This window comes from Anastrepha obliqua, chromosome 5 (genome assembly GCF_027943255.1).
Source record: "Anastrepha obliqua isolate idAnaObli1 chromosome 5, idAnaObli1_1.0, whole genome shotgun sequence".
NCBI classification, from domain to species: Eukaryota; Metazoa; Arthropoda; class Insecta; order Diptera; family Tephritidae; genus Anastrepha; species Anastrepha obliqua.
In genome coordinates, this window is record NC_072896.1 from 20,391,359 (window position 1) to 20,412,195 (window position 20,837).

Sequence of the window (20,837 nt, forward strand, 5' to 3'; positions counted from 1 at the left end):
TATTTAACATCTCTGGTTTAAACGAGATCAAATTGTGGGCTAATAGTTTTCGATTTCTAAATTTGAATTTTTTTATATGATCTTTTTAAATTCTTTTTATATATGTTTTTTTAATTTTTATAGATATATATTTTTTATATTTTATTTTTTTTTATTTTATTTTTTTTATTTTTTCATAATTTTTCATATTTGTCGGTTATTTTTTAGGTAATTCTTCTCCTTTCTTTTAAAATTTTGGTTTTTTCAAAAATTCAATATGAGTAACGACTGGCCAAGCTTCGGCTTCGGTCATAATAGTTGTACTCGTTTCCGGTTCATCTTCGACCAAAAATTGTCAATTTTTACATTATTTGTTCAAAAAATGTATAAACCTTTATTTTTTGTAATATTTTTATAAAAATTTGGCATCAAAGTCAAATTTTCTATTAAAACATCTATTTTCTTTAAAATATATATCAGCTCCACCAGTGAGGGTTGCTAGTAAGCGATTATGCAGTGCTGCTGGTCAGCTTTATACAGATGGCCGGTGCCGCTTGTTCGTTAAGTTATTTATTGTTATTGCATTTAATTATATTAAAATTTGATTGGACATGATTGAATTCTTTGAAAACTCTTCTCTGTTGAAAACTCTTTCTATCGAAAACTTATTTAATGTATAGCTTCTAAACGGTAGGTCCTAAGATATAGTGGCATTTTGGAAAAAGAAAACATAGACGAGCGTACGACAAAACGAACTGAAGAAGGACTTTATAGATCAAGTTCAAAAGAAAAAGTTCTTTTCCATGCTTTCAAGCAAGGATGATAGATTAACAGGAAAAATAAAATTTTGAGGGAAACTTCGGCTGCCACGTCGCAGGAGATTCGCCAACCGAATTCTGCACGATCATTTATTATTCACACACTCGTCCAATCAGTCGTTGTGCAGAAGGCAACAAAGTGACATTGTATTGATTTTTTTTTTTTCGTATATTTACCACAATCTCAGTTTTTTTGTAAACATATCCCCTGTTACGTCAGCCCATCAGTTTATTCCGTTAAATTCGCTCCGAGCCCAATAACGATATGCTATTGAGCACATCTTTTCAATTGTTTTACTCTGAATTCTGCCCGCTTATTTCACACGTTTTCACACACTCGTCCAATAAGTCGTTCGGACGACAACGAAGTAGCATGAGCGGAGACTGTGTTACGTCAGCCAATCAGCTGATTTCTTCAAATACACTGAGAGCAGCCTAACGGTCTGATGTTAGCCACACCCAAGAATGATAGTGCAGAAAATTGCGCCTTCCGAATTGGCTCTGTCGTAAGAGTCCATCAATAAACAAACAAAAGGAAGGGGAATTACTTTTTTGTGAAGAAGAAGAGTAGACGAAAGCAATGGAAACAGCCAAACACAAGAAATTGTACATACACACACATACTTTCTAGCCACGGCGTCTTTCGCATACAAACCCAAAAAACTGCATTTGGAGTTGCATTTTGTATTTGTTTGTGCTTCAACAATTTAACAACCGGCACTTCGTTTGCATTACTTTGCTTGTATTAGTTTAGTTTTAATCTCACAAATTACAATATAACCCAGCCATTCACAGAATTCTCATAAACATGCAATTTCTTCTATTTTCTCTACAATTTCTCCTACATACTTTTGTTTTGCATTGCGAAGGGAGCCAACGTCAGAGTAAAGCAACTGTTGTTTAATGGCGCCACCTTCAGTACTCAATTCGCCTTGGGCCACACCTCTGAATTATTTTCACCATGCTAACAAGCACAGGAAGTGAAGATCGAAGAATATGCTAAGGTTTACGAAAGTAAATATAGGACTACTTGTTGCTACGCTAACAGGACACCGGAGCTTTGGTTCTAAGGCTGCCAAGTTTCCTGTTGTGTACAACACCTTCAGGGCAATAGTTCACGACTGCGAAGGTTAAGACTTTTTAGACACCTTCGTGATAGGCTTACCGATTAGATTTTACTAAATGTCGTTTTTTAACGATTAGTGCCAGGTTCGGAAAATTCTTGTGTGTATCCTCACTTTGGAGGGACGTGTTTTACAGTCGTACCTATACATAAATACTCGTATTAATACTTGTAATCTCGCCGTACTTGTAATCTTGACGGCCGCCGTAGCCGAATGGGTTCGTGCGTGATTACCATTCGGAATTCACAGAAAGAACGTTAGTTCGAATCTCGGTGAAACACCATTTCAAGATTTAGTGGACTAACAAACTAACGCCTATTTCAGTCTTGGAGCTGTACACCGAGCGCACTCAGAAAGCGTGACAAACGTCCTCCACTACTCGAAAATGTAGTCGAAAATCGGTATTCCAAGATGACGTATGCAGTGGTCCTATGCACGAAATCACTTTCCATGCTCTTTGTTATGAGTCAATATACCGATTAATTAAAAGAACAACAACCAATCGGCATAGCACCTGTGTAGATGATTTGTATCGGCACTTGAAAAAATACCCCTGATATAAGTAACTCAAACTACAAATCGGTTGTTCATATATGCATGTAAATATGTATTATATGTATGTGCGTGAGTTTATGGATTACGATATTGTTTAAAATGCGAAATGCGATTGTCACCAATATGTTTTTTTTTAACAGGAAAGTTATTTCATATTTGTTTGACAGACCACCGTCCGTTTACACTCTTTCACTGTACTTTTGCCCGACTGAAATTACTTTTTTTTGCTTGTGTATAAAATATGCGACCTCATGATAATGAACGTCAAATTGTAGTTTAAACAAATATAAATAATTACTTTTTGATTATGGCAAAGCCATTATCATGAGTTTCGACTAACTTTCGGCTAAGTTGCTTATTTATGAAAGGGTTTAATTTCGAAAATTTATAATTCATTTTTATTGATGTTAAATAAACAATTATTTGGCACCTCGCACCGTCGTTAGCATTATAATATATACTATGGTATATAATAATTAACTTGTACTCTCTATTTTTGCTTTGCTTGCAGGTAATTGGGCGTAGAATGCTATCCAATTTTCACAAATTAATGCGGTGCTCTTCGAGCGTATTGCAATCTTCTACACCAATGGGTGGTGGCGGTGGTGGTTTTGCCGCCAGTGATGGTGTAATGAAATCACGATCCTCACCCTTTAACATCAACGATGACGATCCCAATATTGCCACTTGTTCGGGGCGTGGAGATTGCCTGAATGGCACTTGTCTCTGTGAGATCCGTTACGCCGGCGATGAGTGCAGCGGTTTCAATCTGCCATACTATGCGGGCATTTCGGCAGTTTTCTACTTTGTCGCACTGGTTTCGGTTGTGCAACTATTCATCTGTATATTTGCCGAGTATCAGCGTTTGAAGCAGCCTTCATTTCTGCGTGCTTGTCGTCTTACAACACAAAAAGTCTTATACTTCATGGTATTCGTGGCGGCAACACTAAGAGGGGCATATTTTACGACACCGGTTAGTAATGCGATACGAGTATAAGCAATGCTTAATATTTCATTTATTGTTATTAATTGTGTTTTCCTTTATTACAGTTGGATTTGCAGCCACAATGGGCGGTCACACTTATGTCGGCGTATTATCCGATGTTAATGACCTGCGCATCGCTGATTGTTTGTATGTGGGCTGAGGTGAGTAATACACAGCATATGAATATATGTATGTAAAGGGTGTTTTTTCAAGAGCTTGTGAACTTAAAAAGAAAACCCATATTTTAGTGATTATCCATCATGTCAGTGATAGGATTGCAACGGCTACGAGTTTTGGGTTCCGATGTCATGAGAATGAGTAATATTCGATCTCTAAAACTGGAGGATATTTACAGATCTGCCAAAGAATCTGGAAAATTCTCACAGGACTAACTATCTCTATTTCTGTCTCTATTCTTTCCTATATATTTCTCTGATACTTTTCTCCTTCCCTCCTTGACTATCTACCCCCTACCAGAGCTTTAAATACAATGGGCTTTTTAGCCTGAGTGTTTTAGGAGCCACCAAATCTCCTGGTGCTCTTTGGCCCGACCTTTTCAAATTTCATTCAATTTCAATAGGCTTGCAAATCAATCTTCAAGTAGTTAAAGGCTAGGCTTCTAATGAATGTAGAGCCATAACTAGTTTGTGTTACTGTTTATTTGTTTGACTCTCTGAGACTTAGCTTTGGTTAGGTACCCCCATTAAATTAGTTATGTTTGGCATACAGGTACCTTCTCTTGCAAGTTGGCAAGCCTTCTCTCTGAGGCTTTCCCTGCAGGAAATTCTATTAAAGCCTACCTCGCGAGTTTTATTTAACGTACACTAAGGACTAATCCACATCCAGCAATATTATATATGTACATAAATTTTGGGTATGGGAATAAGTTTCCGCTCTCGTAAAGAGCGTTGTGTTCACTCTAGTAATATACTGGTGATTCGAAGGTGTATATGTGAGGACTCCATCGCAGTGGTAGACATTCATTTGATGCGTAGAGATCCTTTTTTATCTGACGTCAAAAATGTCTACCTTCAGCCCGGAAAAACAGCATTTGCGGGAGGTCATGCTTCAATATTACATTTTAAAGAAAAATTCAGCTAGTGTTGACAGATCAACCATCGGTAAACGTTTGCACGCGATGGGGATGATGCCAGAAAGCAGGTAACTTGGTGCCACATCCATTGAAGGAGAGGAATATCGAGAGACGTTTGGTGATGAGTGAGATGCTTCTTGCGAAATCGGTCCAAAAATATTTAGAGGGACTGAATTGGGAATCTTGTCCCACCCGGCGTATTGCCCTGACATTGTACCTTCGGATTATCATCTGTTCCGATCAATGCAGTTAGGCCTTATTGGAGAGCAAGCCAAAAGAACTCGAATTTTTGCTCAGAGGCATCCGTGTGCTGCCTGAAAGATGGAGTAAGTCTTATCAGTTTCAAAGTAATATTCGTCAGAATTGTCACAATCTAACGTATCATCTCTAGATCGCTTAGCCAACGTGCGCTGGATAAAAAATATAAAAAGCCTGCTGGTTCCTCTGGCAGTGATACTGAGACACTTAATCGAAGAACTGAAATTCGTTCTGACTCTACCGTCGTCTCACATCGTAAGTTTACATTATAAGGATGATAAGACATCATCGCTAATGACCCCTAATGTCTTTGAATGAAAACGTGACTCTTTTACTATACCTGTGCATATCTCATCACTCAGAACAACAGACGTCGGGAATCTTGCAGCTACGAACTAATTTGGCACGCGTCCAATTTTTACCAATACTCAAATGTTTACCCGGGTTTATAGTTTTTTGTCGTCGTGCTGAACGAAAATCTTGATTCATTTGATGCGTTTTGTCGCTTTTGTAAGTTGTTGCACACAAGTATTTCTTTCTTCAGAAGTTTTCGTGATCCATCTTTGAGAAGTATTTTGCTGGTGCACTACCACAATCTGATTTTAGAGCTCGGTCAATTACCATTTCAACAATAACAAAACCTATCCAAAAATCCTTAACTACCAAACAGTGGCATGTCTATTGATTTACAACCCATATCTCGCCATATTTTGTATTCTTCATAATAAAATAGTACTTTTTATATTTAAAAACACAAAAGGGGCATACAAATTTTGGTAATCTAAATGCAATATTTTTTACTTCAGTGGTTTTCAGTGGTCTTAAAATTTTGCTCAAGGCTGTAAGTATGTATTTACATAAAATTACCAGCTGTATAGCCAACGTTCAATTTTACTGCACCTTGCGCATTGCTGCACCTTGGCACTTCGCATTATCAATAGCCAAAATTGAAAACCTCCAATATTCCCTCTTATCAGTTTACTGATAACATATTGTACAAAAAAGTGGAAAAAGGGTACCAAGTAATTAAAAAACCAAACCATGTATTGTCAAAATATGCTCAATTCCAAAAACTTAGAAAACCCGCGCAATATTTTTCACGTTTTCGGTATTTTTGAGTTATCGAAAATTTGAAAAAAAATCCGCTATTTTTTAAGGACACAAGCTTTAAAAAGGTGAAAATTGATAACTTATTTATGGAAAAATATAATACAAGAATTTCAGTTAATTCGAAAAAATGCCAGAATTTTCTTAAATGCTTTCGACGACGTATTCGAAATCATGAGTGACTTTAAAAAGAAAAATTAAAAGGAAGCAATGCTGTCTGTTGTAACCGAGTGTACTTATTTGTTTGTGGCACGCCGGCAATAGATCTGAAATCAATTGTCTACTCAATATTCTAAATGGCTCAAAATTAATCACCATATCGCAAGATTTATAATTTTTGCAAATGGCGCCGTACGTCAATCATATTTGAAACTTGTGAACTAAATAGCTGCAGTATTGAAAGAGAAAACCAATGGAACGAGTAAACCTCAAAAAAAAGATTTCCATCAGTTGTCAATGTCAAGGCTGTAGGACGCCTCAAATGGACGCCCCATTGTTCAGGGGACAATGAAACAAGACCAATATAAAGAAGTGCTTCAGAATCGATTGCTGCCGACACTGAGGGAATGGCTCGAGAATGGTGAAGCCTTCATGTTTATGCACGATTCGGCACCGTGTCATAGAGCCAGAAGTGTTACCAAGTTCTTGAAAGACCATAACATTCCAGTCTTACCTTGGATGAGCAATTCTCCGGATATGAACCCCATAGAAAATCTTTGGGAGATCACCAAATCTGAGATTGCCACAGAAATGATAACAACCAAAGTAAAACTGATAGAAAAGCTGATAGAGGTTTGGCATCACAGCCCATAATAAAAGAAAGTGCCAAACAATGCATAGAAAGTATGTCCAGGCGCTTAGAAGCTCTTATTGAGGCTAAGGGAAATTTTAAAAAATACTGACTTGTAAGAAGCAACATTTCCCCCAATAGATTAAAATTTTTTTACGTTAAACATAACGGTGTTTTTTTATTTTTTATTATGTGTATAATTTTCTAAGATTTTGTTCTTATCATATTAAACGTAACTTTATTAAAAGCCAAATACTCAACAAGTACACTTTTTTGCGATTATCCCTAATAATTTGGCAACGCACTGTAATTTTGTGCCACCTTGTATCTATCAATTTGAAGGTAAAGCATTTAGACTATAGTGCGCTCACGCATAGTTGAGTTTTTAAATTGTTTTTCAAGTTCGAGTATTTTTTTTAACTAAAATTATTAATGTATTTTGAATAAAGAATTCATTAAAAAAAAAAAATTAAAAATTTGGTGGAGGGTGTACAGATATTTTTCAATTGTATGTACCTGCGTGCTCACCTACATAAGACGATTCCCTTGGGGAAATTTTAGAAATAGCATTTAAGCATTTATGGCTTTTTCTCTGCGAAATGTCATATTTCAGAGCTTAAATTGTTTCTGGTTTATTTACTTAAACTCTGGTTCAGATAGCCTCACAGAAAATGGTTCAAAGGCGTTAGATAGAGCGAACTCAAGAATGATAAGAAATACCTCGATATTATAATATTTTTGTTTTTGTAACATAAAACTTTCCACATCAACTTTTAAGTAATGCTTCTAAAGTGATAGTTCTTCGACGAATTTATTTTTTCTTTATTTTTCCTTGTTCACTCCTCTCGGGAGCATAGGGCCTCGACAAGACATTTGTCTTGGGTTGGTTTCGTTAATCTGTTTTTATTTCTGACAGGGTAGGTGATTATCCTGCCGTTACCACTCCTAAGCAGTGAAATGTCCACCTGTCGTTGCTTATGAACAACGCCTTCTTACTGCTTGGAGCGCCATCTGTGTTTCACATTTTTCTGGCAGGAGGATCGCACAGATGGTTGAGGAATTCAGTAAATTTCGTGTGTCTGCGCTATTACCGCGGATTTATACACCCCCGAAATTATTATGAAGGCATCGCATATTGACAAGTTTTGACTATATACTTATTTATATTTTCTCTCCTCCGCTACATCAACAGCACTGGATGGCTGTAGACGGTTTTCTCTCCTCCCTAAATCCTTTCACAGATAGTGGTCCACATTATGGTATCAAAACGGCACGTAAGTGCTACTTGTAGTGTACCTGGGGTACTCTTGCCATCTTATCTACCTACCTACCTATTTATATTTTAATTTCAATTACTTTTTTTTTTATAAAAATATAGTTCATTCTATAACAAAGACTATATTAACTTGAATTATGTTTCAGATCTTCATAAAAGTCTCAAATCTTTTTAATCAATTTTTTTTTATTTGTGTACTCAGCTTCACATTACAGCCCATTCAATTTTAGTATAACGAAGTGTGTATGCAGTAGCTCAAAGTCTTTGTTGATTTTTGTTAATTATTTGCCCTGACGATGTTTCGCATTTTCTCAGTATAACAAAAAAAAACAAAACGTCTTGCTTTCGTTATATGAATGCGCAACACTTTGAGAGGAAAAAAACAATCAAAAGTCATGGAGAATTTCGGCTACTTCAAACTTATACCACCCTTCAGTTGAACTATTTTTTTTCGTTTAAAGAACTGATAAGTTTTTTTTTTTTGCGTCAATCAAAAAAGCAATTAATCTTAATGCCCATAAAATTGTGAACTCACCGTTCATTCTGCAGGCCGGTAATCGATTAGTTGCTCCCTTAAACACAATGGGCTGTAAAGAGGAGAACGATGATAAAATTAAATTTTCATAAGCTTTAAAAAGCTTTTACTTTGTTTCTCTATTCAATGAGCTAATACTTATAGCAAATACACGTATACTTTTGCTCTTAACTGAATTTATTGTTTTGCTCTCTTACTTATGAGTAGGATGCGGTTTCACGCACTATAAACTCCAAAATATGCACATAAAAATTATACATCTAAAACTTGAAAATATACAACAATAATGCGTTTTTTTTTATTTTTACTGTCGTTTTTGTGGCAATATTATAGTAAACTATAATAAATAAATTCAAGACATTTACAGCGGTTCATTTAACTATGTGCATACATTAGGGCGGGTCAATTTGTTCTTAAAAAAATAACCTAATTTGTTTCGGCGACTGCGACAGTATTCTACTGTCAATTCTAAACAAGAAAGACCACAGAAACATAGTTCTAAAATGGATTTCGAGCGACCTTATTTTTAATTTTCGTTATTCATCCGTTAAGCTAAGTTTACTTTAATTTACTTAATTTGACTATGTTTCAAGGAAAATAACCGATTTTCCCGACTTTTGAATAAGGAAAATTATTTACTGCAGTTTTCTAGTACTTGATAGTAAAAGTTTCGTTGTAGTATTGTAAAATATCCCAAAAAAAATTCTATATATAAAACAAAAAAAGTTGTTGAATGTAGGTACTTTTTCTTCTTTTAACCCTCTACCAAAATCCATTGTAAGGGCCTTGTCTTTTTTTTGTGTTGTACAGCGTAATTGGACGATTCGAAAAGTTGAAAATATCACTATTTTGGTTGTTAAGTTTTCTACATTTCAACGAGCTGACATTTCGTTCAGTGCTTGAACCACTGCTCTAAAACATGGTGGTGTTCTGCGCCTCAATATATCCAATGGTGCCAACATTATCGGGCTTGCGGACGATATCGCAGTAGTTATTATGGCTAAGAGACTAAACGACATCTGCGAAAAAGCTAATCCAGAAGTTATCAGAGAACTAAGGAAAACCAACCGCTGAAAACGAGTCATCCGCCCTACAGCCCTGATTTACCACCTAATGATATTTTTTTGCTCCCGAGTATCAAAAATAAAATGCGAGATCAATGCGAGTATTTCAATGCCTGAAGAGGTTGTTGAAGCTTTTAAACAGCTCGTTTTGGAGGTATCCATTTGCGAGTGGCAAAAGTGCTGTGAAAATTGGTTCCAGCGAATGCAAGAGTATATTAACTTTCAAGCAGAATATTTTGAAAAAAAAAAAAATAATGACACTTTCATTATTACTTTGTTGTGTTTTCATTATTGGGTGCAAACTATAAAAGGCAACCCTCGCAAGTATCGCCTACGACGTTTACTTTCGAAGCAAACATATGTACCTACGGGTGCAAAGGCCTGAACACTGTTACAAACGCTAGAATTTAATAGCTTATTATGAGTACAAGTGCACCTGGTTGTTTATGATGTGCACTTAAACACCTTCCGTAAACGCTGAACCGTCGAGATATTCATATTTAAGTACATAGTACACCCATACATGCGTGGAGTGGAGCTGATAATTGTTGTTTTTAGTTCAAAGAACTTTTTTTTTTATTAATTCCAAGACTGTTGTGAGTTTCTTATTTATTATAATTTTTTTTTGTTTTATTTTTTTTATCGTTTTTTACAGCAAAGCAATTTTTCGGGCTCTTTTATCTTGGGTATTATTAATTGTGAAAGTGAATTATGAATTAATTTCCAACATTCAATACGAAACTATCGAGTGTCGTGGATGTTCTGTAAACGGCTTTATTTTGAAGTTCTTGAAAAAGATAATTAATTAGAGGAATTTCGCGATTTCACACATAAAATATCTACGAGTACACTTCTACATTCGCTGTTGTGAATAGATTTTGTGTTTTTCAATAATCGCAAATAAAAGTTAGTTGTGAGAAAAGATGAATTAAAACAAATATTTCCGTAGTCAGTTTTTTGCATTGAGTAAGTCGTAAAAGTTTTATAAATGATCGTTTTATGAGAAGAAAAATAGAAAATGCATCAGGTTGTAAAAAAGTGAACCACTTGTAAGTTTACATACATTTTTTTTAAAGGCATACCGCTCGTTTGCTGGAATAGTGACATCATTTTTTAAGATAACTGCGCAGCAATGATCATCAGCTCTCTCTTAAGTTATGTTAAAAATGCAAAGCGATTTTCGAAAAAGCAAAAATGTGATTCAGTGGTAGATTGGAAACTTTAAATTGAGTTCCCTTGATATTGTTTTTTTTTTTTGTACATTTTTTTTTTATTAATTTTTATACTGGCTGTTTCGCAGACCTAAAAAATGCGCGCCAGTAAGAAATTTCGCTCGAATGAAGAGGTTATCGCTGAAATTGAGGCCTATTTTGAAGCAAAAGATAAATCATTCTACAAAAATGGTATTGAAATATTAGAGCGACGCTGGAATGATTGCGTTGGTCTTGATGGAAATTACGTTGTTGAATAAAGCTAATTTTGAACGAAAAAGGTGTTCTCTTTGCTAGGCCCGGGACTTTTCAGCCCATGTGTTAATTAGAAATTTAAATCCAGTTCTCTCCATATTCTCTTTTTTTTTATAAGAAAGCTATAGCAATTGGAAATTTAAAGTTCTCGAAAAAAATTTTTTTTGGTTTCTTAGAATTATCTTTTTTTTCAGTGGTATGTATAAACATAATCGCAATAGAACCAAATTTACTTTTTAATAATAATATTTTTAGTAGTTGAATATTTTTGATTAAAAATTTTGTTTTCTCTTATTGTTTGTGTTGAGTTACAACGTTCTTCCCCCAGACGCCCTATTATGATACGTACAGTGAGTTAGAAAAATATGGGCGCAGTGAGTGTTTTGTTTTTAAAATATTCGTTTGACTTTTCATGACAATTTTTTTTTACTCATTTTGTACAAAAATATTGTTCATACTACAACAAAAGCAACATATTTTAAAGTTTCAATCTATACACAACAATAAACAAAAATCATGACATTTTCAACTTAATCTCGATTTTTTTCTCAGAGTCTCCAAATTTTTCTGATATGCAGTTAAAGGGCAAGTTTACAGTTTCTTGAAACTCGCGCTGATTTTTAATATCTGCTGATAGTCTTGTACATACATACATATATTTTCTCCTTTGGACAAAGCTTAAAACTTCAGCATTTATTATATTAAAAACTATATTCCCATGCAAACTTAATGAAAAAAAAAATTATCGTAAAAAACATTATGAATGTTATTACCTATTGTCCTGACCGAAAAGCCTAAATTTACCGTCACACTTACAAATACACTCGGTATTGATCTTCTTGGGCCAACCGTGGATCAGCGGTGCCCCCACTGGGGCCAGAGCCAATAATCGGAATCAGTTCCGCAGGAATCAAGAATTGGATCAGCGATTATGTAGGCAATCTACATAAAGAGCGATGGTCCGGTCTAGAACGCTGCAGAACTGCAAGTGTTTTGTGACAAGTCCGAGCAGACAACTGTCATACTTTCTACTAAGACTTAGAAGGAAAGACATTCGGTTGATGGTCGGCATCATTACAGGGCACAACCCATGGGGTCAGCATATGACCACCATTGGAATCATCGAGGACCCGGTATGCCTGTGATGCTTGGAGGAGGCGGATAGCACTGAGCACTTTCTCTATGAGTGTCCTGCCTTTGCTAGAGCACAGCTACGAGTATTGGGTTCCGATGTCATGAGAATGAGTAATATTCGTTCTCTAAAACTGGAGGATATTTACAGATTTACCAAAGAATCGGTAAAATTCTCACAGGACTAACTATGTCTCTGTCTCTATTCTTTCCTATCGCTTTCTCTGATACTTTTCTCCTTCCCTCCTTAACTATCTACCCCCTTTCCAGAGCTTTAAATACAATGGGCTTTTTAGCCTGAGTGTTTTAGGAGCCACCAAATCTCCTGGTGCTCCTTGGTTCGACCCTTTTCAAATTTGAATTTCAATCTTCTTTGCAAAGCAGATGTCTTCTTAATGATTGGCGCGATAGCCGCTTTAGCGATTTTGGCCGAGTTTAACAAAGTCGTCTTTTTCTCTCGGTAACCGGCGCCAGTTGGACACACCAAGTGAAGCCAAGTCGTTCTCCACCTCTTTCTAGCGCAAAGAAGGTCTTCCACTTCCTCTGCTACCACCCACTGAATACTTTCAGAACCGACGCGTTAGTATCCATTCAGACAACATGACTTATCAAGCGGAGCCGCTGGATCCAAAATAAACAAGACTGGCGTCATAAAAATGTTTTTATGTTTTTGATGGCGCGCCATCTTTTTAATGAGTTTGGAAGTTACATTCCTAGCTGACTTCCAGTAAAAACTTGGTGACATGCATGCGATGATTGCCTATCTCGTGACAGAGTTCATGAGTGGTTCACACGTTTCAGAGATGGTTGTGAGGATATAAATGACAATTAACATACGGATCCAAAATCAGTAATCACTGAAACTTCCATCGAAATTGTTCGTAAATTTATCAAAAAGGAACTGAGATCAGTGTTTAAATTCATGGAATCGGATTTGAATATCTCCAAAACATCGATTTATCGCATTTTAACTAATCATTTGGGCTTACGAAAGGTCTGTGCACATTTCATTTCGCACAAGTTAACTGAGGACCAAAAATTGCTCAAAATTCAACATTTGAAAGACCTCATTAAAAGGCGCGAAAATACGAAAACTTCCTTTATAACATTCCTTCCTTTATACCACCCAAAAAATTGTGTTTGGCGAAGTCAAAAATCAACTCGACGCTCATTTGTTTTTATGATTCCAAGGGAATTATCCACAAGGAGTTCGTGCCAATGGGCCAAACCGTCAATACAATTTTCTATCTTGGAGTTATGAAACGTTTGTTGCATCGCATTAGTCGAGTTCGCCCTGAATACCGCGAAGAAGGAAGCTGGCGCTTATTGCATAATAATGCACCATCGATCCACTCTTGGAACTGCTTTTTTTACCAGAAATCCCAATGACTCACCGTATTCGCCTGATATAGCACCCTGTGACTGCTACCTATTCGGAAAATTGCATTTGGCCATGAAAGGAAAACGTTTTGCGTCCGTAGAGGTCATCCAACATCCGAAAGACATTCCGGTCAATGACCTGAAACACTCTTTCGAAAAGCTTTTAGAACGCGTAAAAGAGTGTATCGAGGCCAGAGGGGACTAGTTTGAATAAATAAACTCAAAGTTATCAGAACAAAGCTCCAGCCGTTTCTATTTTAACTCAGTCTTGTTTATTTTGGACTTCACCTTGTATATAGTACAGTTTTTACGTCATGCGACATTGCTTGTATTAGTATTCTTTGAAATTATTTTTCCCTGAAACACCTGTTCAATAGTCAAAGTCCAGTGAAGTTTATGAATTTACCTTTAACAAATGCAGCTAAGTTGAAATAACTCTTTTTTTCTTGACACTTATAGATAAATGGATTTCATTCGTAATTTAAAATATTGTAGTATTTATCACATATATTTATATACCTAACACACTTCCATTACGTTAATTTAAGTAAATATTTCATATAAACCAGCAACTTACCAGGTCATATGATTTCTCTTTTTACAGATTTTCCATTTACGCGATATCCGCTGGGAGAGATCACAATTCCTATCGAAAAGTTTTCTCGGCTTTGTTGCATTTAACTTATTCCTCTACAGCTTGTTCGGTGTCGAGGTATTCTCTTCATTGATCACCGCCGATCGGCAGAATTATGCGCACATTTTCAACGGCTGCTATGCAGTGCTGTTGCTCATCGTAGTCATTTTCTTTTTGATCTATGGCGTCGAAGTGTATTTCAAGTTGCGTGGTGGCTTTGTTTACGATCAAACAGGCAAAATACTTGGTCCCAGTGAAGCGATCGTAAATGCCTCACAGCTGCATCAGTCGCGCTTGGGTCTCTTATCGCAGGCGATTATGTTAATCGTTATTGTGGGCTTCCTAACATCGGAGACATTGGGTGATTTTTGGAAAACAAAGTAAGATTTTGACTAATGTAATATAAAATTCGATTTATATACAGTAGGTTCTGTTTTTATGCGGTAGATACGTTCCGCAAGAAACAGCATAAAGAAAAAACAGCATAAAAAAAGCTACTAGTTCTATAGTAAAACTATAGATACGTTTCAAATGCTAAAACCGCATAAATCTGAAATAATCGCATAAAAAAGGGCACTAGTCCCATATTATTACTATAGATACGTTCCATAGACCGCATGAATCTGAAATAATTAAATAAAATCGCATAAACAAAATATTGTATCTTTGAAAATTATATCTTTATATATCTTCCATACTTGTAGGGTTAGCATTTCTGATGCAATCTGTGATGAGTTTTTGCTTAGCTGGTTTAGAATCTTGTTTATATGTACAATTCCCCATAGGTCGACATGCATTTTGTAATTTAAAAAAAAACCGCACTATTTCAAAACCGCATAAAAAAAAGCCGCATAAAAACAGAACCTACTGTATATTAAATACTAATGTAACATAAATTTAATGACTTCTTTTCTTGTTGTAGAGTACCGGTGTATTCACGCAATTGGCATGATATTGTCTTCCGCATCGTGGAGATGGGTGTTGCTTTTTGGTTCCCCTGTTGTTTGTGGAATTCAATGGCACCCGAACAGCTGTGGATATTGAATCCACGCAAATTGCTCTCACGTCAAATCGATCCATCCATACCGACCACATCGGCCGAAACCAAGAGCCTGTCGCCGGAGGAAGGTCAATCGTTTTTGACGAAAAAAGACTGCTGGATTTGTTATGATAATGACAAACCAGAGCCGCTCATACAACCGTGTCGCTGCACTGGTGACGTCAGCTCTGTGCATCATGAGTGCCTCAAACGCTGGCTAGTGGAGAGTTGCAGTTCAACAGAAGCGCAATTATCGTGCAAAGTTTGTGGCTTCCCTTACGAAATTGAGAAGACTAAAAAGTAAGTAAACAGTAATTAAAATGGATTACAAAAATTAATATAAAAAAGCGAAATTTAAAAAAATTTAAGAGTGACGGTATAAGGTGGTTGTTGTCATTGTAACAGCTTACAAATCCCTCTTAGAGCTAAATTTTATCTATCGGTATGAGTTAAACCAACAGCTATCTCGAAAGGGTGTCACCACAAGCAGGGGATGGTAGATGAATAGGGTTAAGTGGGCATGTGAAGAGGTGGTTGATGTTGGAAGAAATGACTTCACTTACCATACATAGGTATGTTGAGATCAATTCTGCGATAAGTACACTATACAGAACATAATTGCGCCAGCGCACAGTGGCGAAACCCCATTAAATATTTGAAAAAATTATACAGAGTAGGCGTAGGGCTTCAATTTTTCATGTGCAACCTTTAACCAAACATAAATCAGGAAAAAAACGAAAAAAATGGGTGTGCTCCGTTTATTTTCAATCATACCTCTCTTACAAACCTAACCTCAAAAATGGCATTCCAAGAGCACTGATAAGTGTAGGACTCCGAATTGTCGACCGTTAATATATGTACGATAATATAGAAAGTAAACATACCAAAAATTAGCAAAATCGGTTTACTTTAACGCATACCTCACATAGTAACCTAACCTCAAAAACGCTTAAAAATGTCATAAAAATCGCAACGAGGAATGCACGACTCCAAAATTTTGTCCATATATTTATAATAATAGTATAAGTAAGTAAATAGCATTAAAAATGGCTGTAATCGGTTTATTTTTGCACACGCCTCCCATACAAGACTAACCTCAAAAAGCAATAAAAGGTATGGAGAAGTACTCGTATTATACATACAAAATGCAAACGTGTACAAGCGGAATTACATATACAAAAATTTAAAGCAAAAATTCTGTATATGGATATGGGAATGGTGCCTTACGGTGGCTAAAATTGTTTATCATTGAAGATTAGAAAAGGAAAATTTTAACTTTTAGATAAAATCCGTCAAATAAAGTACAAAGTAGACTTTTTCTAATGGTTTTCAACAATCTATAAAATTGGCCAAAAGTATTAAGCAGCATTTAATTACTGAATTTTCAGTTTTATAAAGTGAAGTAATGATCTTTTATTAATATATATATATATAAATTCGAGATCCACTTAAGGGGTCCTGGTGGTCTAGAGCTCGAAAATTTGGGGTATTTTCAGGAATTTATTTTTTTAAATGAAAAATAAAAAAATTATAATTCTAATCATTTTAAAAATGGCGCTGCAGTTATCCATTTTGACTATTCTATTTATCTGAAACACAAAAACTAAAAAAAAAATTTTACCAGATCTAGCACGATCCTCGCACTTTTTCAAATTTACCTACTTTCCCAGTTTCTAAATAAAAAAAAATTCCTTCAATTCCATTCCTCAACCCCAAAAACTTATCCTTTTCATCCTTACTCACCATAGTCTGCGCATTATTTGAATTGTGGCTGCTAAAACAAGTAAAAATCAAAGAAAAAGGCACAGTTACACATAGCATCAGTGGCGCCAGCAAAAGGAAGCGGGCGATCGTGGTAATTGTGCAGACACACCAAATTTAGCGAAGTTCTCAACCATCTGTGCGATCCTTCTGGGAGAAAAATGTGAAACACAGATGGCGATCCAAGCAGTAAGAAGGCGTTGTTCTTAAGCAACGACAGGTGGGCATTCCCACTACTTAGGACTGGTAGCGGCAAGCTAATCACATACCCTGTCAGAAATGAAAACAGATTAACGAAACCAACGCAAGACTAAGTCTTGTCGAGGCTCTATGCTCCCGAGAGGAGTGAACAAGGAACAAAAAAAAAATGATTGTAGCTATTTCCCGCTACTAGAATAAGAAAAGGAAAATTTGACAAAATGGCGCGGTTTTGAATTTTACACTCAAAAAATCGGGGTTTTTCAGTTGTTTAATCAAACAAATACGAAATAATTGAAATAATAATATGATTCTAGTACAGGCAATATCCATAGATGTTGTGAACAACATATTAAAATTTCAGATGATTCGGTTGAACAGTTTTTTTTTTGTTTTTTGACAACACCAGGCCGAAAAAAGTCGCTTCGAGATAAATCATCTTTAGATGCTATTATATTGGGAATTTCCGCATGAAAATTTCACAGTAAATTCTTAAGATACTACACTTTTGAAATATCGAAAGAACAAAAAATTGGTTTTTTGAAATTTCTAGACCTTTTACTATTTACTTTTTGTTTGAACTTACTCCTCACCGGTACACTAATCCTTTTTCTCACCTTCCACAATTTACAGACTCGACTGGGAGAAGGGTTTCAACATGCAGCACTGGTCCAAGACAATCATACTGATAACGTTGATGTGTGTTGCCGGTGCCAGCGCTTGGGTTGTCATTCAACTATACGTCGATCCGCTGATACGTGTACTCACTGTTGGCATTGCTGTGCTCATCGGCTATGTATGCATTAAATGTCTGGGTGAGAACACCGTAGTGGCATATCAGCGGGCCAAAGTAAGCTCAATTAATATAGTGACGAAATCGGAAATGGACAAATTGCACACCATTTGTGAAGATGTTGGTGAACGGCCAACAACAACAACAGCTGCGGCAGCAGCAGCAGCAGCGCTGGCTGCTTCAACGTCAGCATCAACATCGACGACGGTCACAACAAGCGCGCAATGATTATGATCGAGCAAAGGAAGCATTGTTGAGTCGGAGCACGTATGCTTGTTGGAGGATGATGAGGAGCAGCAACAACAACAACAGCAGCGAGAGCATTTGGTGGAAGTCGAACAGCTGAGAGAGATGTCAGTAGCAACAGCAGCCACGCATATAGCACCACCGAAAACGAATATTAGTTTTACTAATATTACAGAGAAAAACTAACGACGAACCCATCATTAAATGAGTAGCCAATAATTGTAATAACCTCGACGGTGATCGGCAATTACAGCGCTACAGGCAGGCTAAGGTATAAACAAAAGAGGACAATAGCAGCTGTGCTAAGAACTTAAACAGCAATGACTTTACTTACACACACACACACACACACACAACAGCTTAGTAATGCAGCAATTAAGGATTTATTCATTTACTATTAACAATTAAAAAAACAACAACAACTTTGCGTGTTTGTAGAGAGCGACCAAACAACGATTTCTCAGGCCGAAACGAACCGAAATTCGACCGAAGTCAAACTGACTGAGTAATTAAAGAGCACGGAGTTTTTTGAAATGCAGTATTTTTATTAAAAAAAAGTAGCAACAAATTCCTAAACTTCAGTTACAATAATTTCAGTTCATAGTATATGATGATACATAATTCAAGTATTATGATTATTATTATCGCTCACTTGTGACATTAGAATTCTGGCACTCCCTTGCAATAGGTAGGTAGGGTACAATAAGAAGGGCGGCGAAGCAAGTGGAAAAATTAAGTTCCATACATTTTTGGTAAAATTGGTAGTAAAAGAGAGTTTTTTACTTAAATTATAAATAAAGGCATAACGTCTATTGGGCAATTTTTGCCAAACTATAATGTCTTTATTAATGAAATTTGGTGGAGATGTTAGTGAGGTGTTAAGGAACACTCGTTATAACTCCATTCGGGAAATAATAATTTCATAATTATTTGCCTTCAAAATGCCCTCGGGAACTTCACTATAATTTGGCACATTGCACTATATATTTTTTAACACTTCACTAAAATTCACCAAATATACACTCACACGCGTGTTTTTACTTATTTTTATCCTTATATTCGAATTATTTTTATTAAAATTAAATGCAAATGCATTTGTCCATACAATCACTTTCCAATTTTAAACGCGAATAAGAAGATTGGAATGACAACAAATGAAAACAAAAATATGAACAAAAATTAAGTATTTGAGTTTAGTGTTAATGATGGGGAGAGAGGTTATTGTGCCTCCTTACTACATCCACGCATATGACGTTTTAATTTTGGGTTCAATGGTTTTAACACGGAAAGGAGTTCTACGCAAAAATACTGTAGATTGCGTAGCCGGAGTTGGACTGATGAGGGTTATATTTTTGAAGCGCGGCCGAAGGCCGCCCACGCGAAAAGGAGTTCCATGCAAAAATACTGTGGATTTGCGTAAATTACAGGAAAAAATACTGCAGTTTTACAATGAACCTTCCACTGAACATCCCTGCATACGAACTTCGTTTTTATTTCAGGTGTATGGCAACACCAACTTTTCGCTAAATTACAGAACTTTAACATTAAATTACTTAAAAACTATAAGTCTCCGGCGGGTGCGGTTTTCAATTTTAAGATGGGGCCCCTTTTAACCTTTTTTTTCAAAGCAATAGACATTATTTCCCTAAATAAATATATGGTTTAAACGAAAAATGCCAAAATGACAGTCAGCGAGAATTTGCCTTGTCGATCGATTGACAATTCCGGAAAAGGAAAAAATCTTTCCACTGGCGCAGATGATGAAGAAACAGGTTTTGGTCCTGGACATACCGTGCAAGTTCTTGTTCATAAGTCCACCGTTTTAAAAACGAAATGTTTTTCTTACAAATTTTACTTTTCCTCCACTTTTAGTCAAAAATTCTAGTGTAAGCAACCCAGTGTCTTTGCTAAAGGAACCGATTTTTCCAGATGGAAGGAGAAAGTTGCTTACTGAGCAAACCCTTTATTATTGAATCATGATATTATTTTATATGTTTGTAAACCGCAAAGACTCTTTGGCTTTTCTGAAGGAATACAAATTAAGAAATGCTTTTTTTTTTATCGAAACCTAACAAAATTTAGTCGAAGTTCGGTCGTTCTCTGCTCGTTTGGTTTAAGTTTCATTTACTAACATACCACCACATTATGTACACACATACATGCATACACACACATATATATATATATATATTTATACATACTTGTGAATACTAAATACGAGAGTGTGTAAAATTCTTCATATTTTCATGTATTTTTTCATGCTTTCACTCACACACTCGTAAGTTTTCTGTTTATGTACTTGTAATTCACATTTTCGTACGCGGATTTTCTAAGCTGTAAAAAAATCAAAAACTCGCGAGCCACAAAAATTATATATGTATGTAATTGAAATCAATACGTACACATATATGTATGTATGTACATACATACACCCCATACTCATGTTAACTTATTATTATTTTTTTGTTAATTTTTTTTTTCGAAACTTAAAAAATGTATTGGAAAACTGACTAAATTAAGCTCATATGCGTGCTTTCACAAATATCGCAAATCAAAAGATGTTCAATTCGAAGCGTAAATAAGAAAACAGAAACTGTATTATATG

At 35.9% G+C, this 20,837-nt stretch overlaps 1 protein-coding gene across 5 annotated transcripts in view; it reads left to right on the forward strand.

Moving 5' to 3' along the window:
• LOC129247288 (uncharacterized) overlaps positions 1-20,837 on the forward strand; it is a 98,788-nt gene that overhangs the window by 75,905 nt on the left and 2,046 nt on the right. For 4 of the 5 annotated variants that reach the window (XR_008582545.1, XR_008582548.1, XR_008582546.1 and 1 more), the window contains 5 exons: positions 2,988-3,449; positions 3,527-3,622; positions 14,166-14,575; positions 15,118-15,534; positions 17,827-18,503. Coding sequence is in view for 1 of the 5 variants with exons in the window: in XM_054886349.1 (XP_054742324.1) it covers positions 3,003-3,449; positions 3,527-3,622; positions 14,166-14,575; positions 15,118-15,534; positions 17,827-18,214 (1,758 nt within the window). In the remaining 4 variants the exon portion in view is untranslated. Of the gene's footprint in view, positions 1-2,987; positions 3,450-3,526; positions 3,623-14,165; positions 14,576-15,117; positions 15,535-17,826; positions 18,991-20,837 lie in introns of those variants that run through there. The other variant, XM_054886349.1, reaches the window with a different exon arrangement.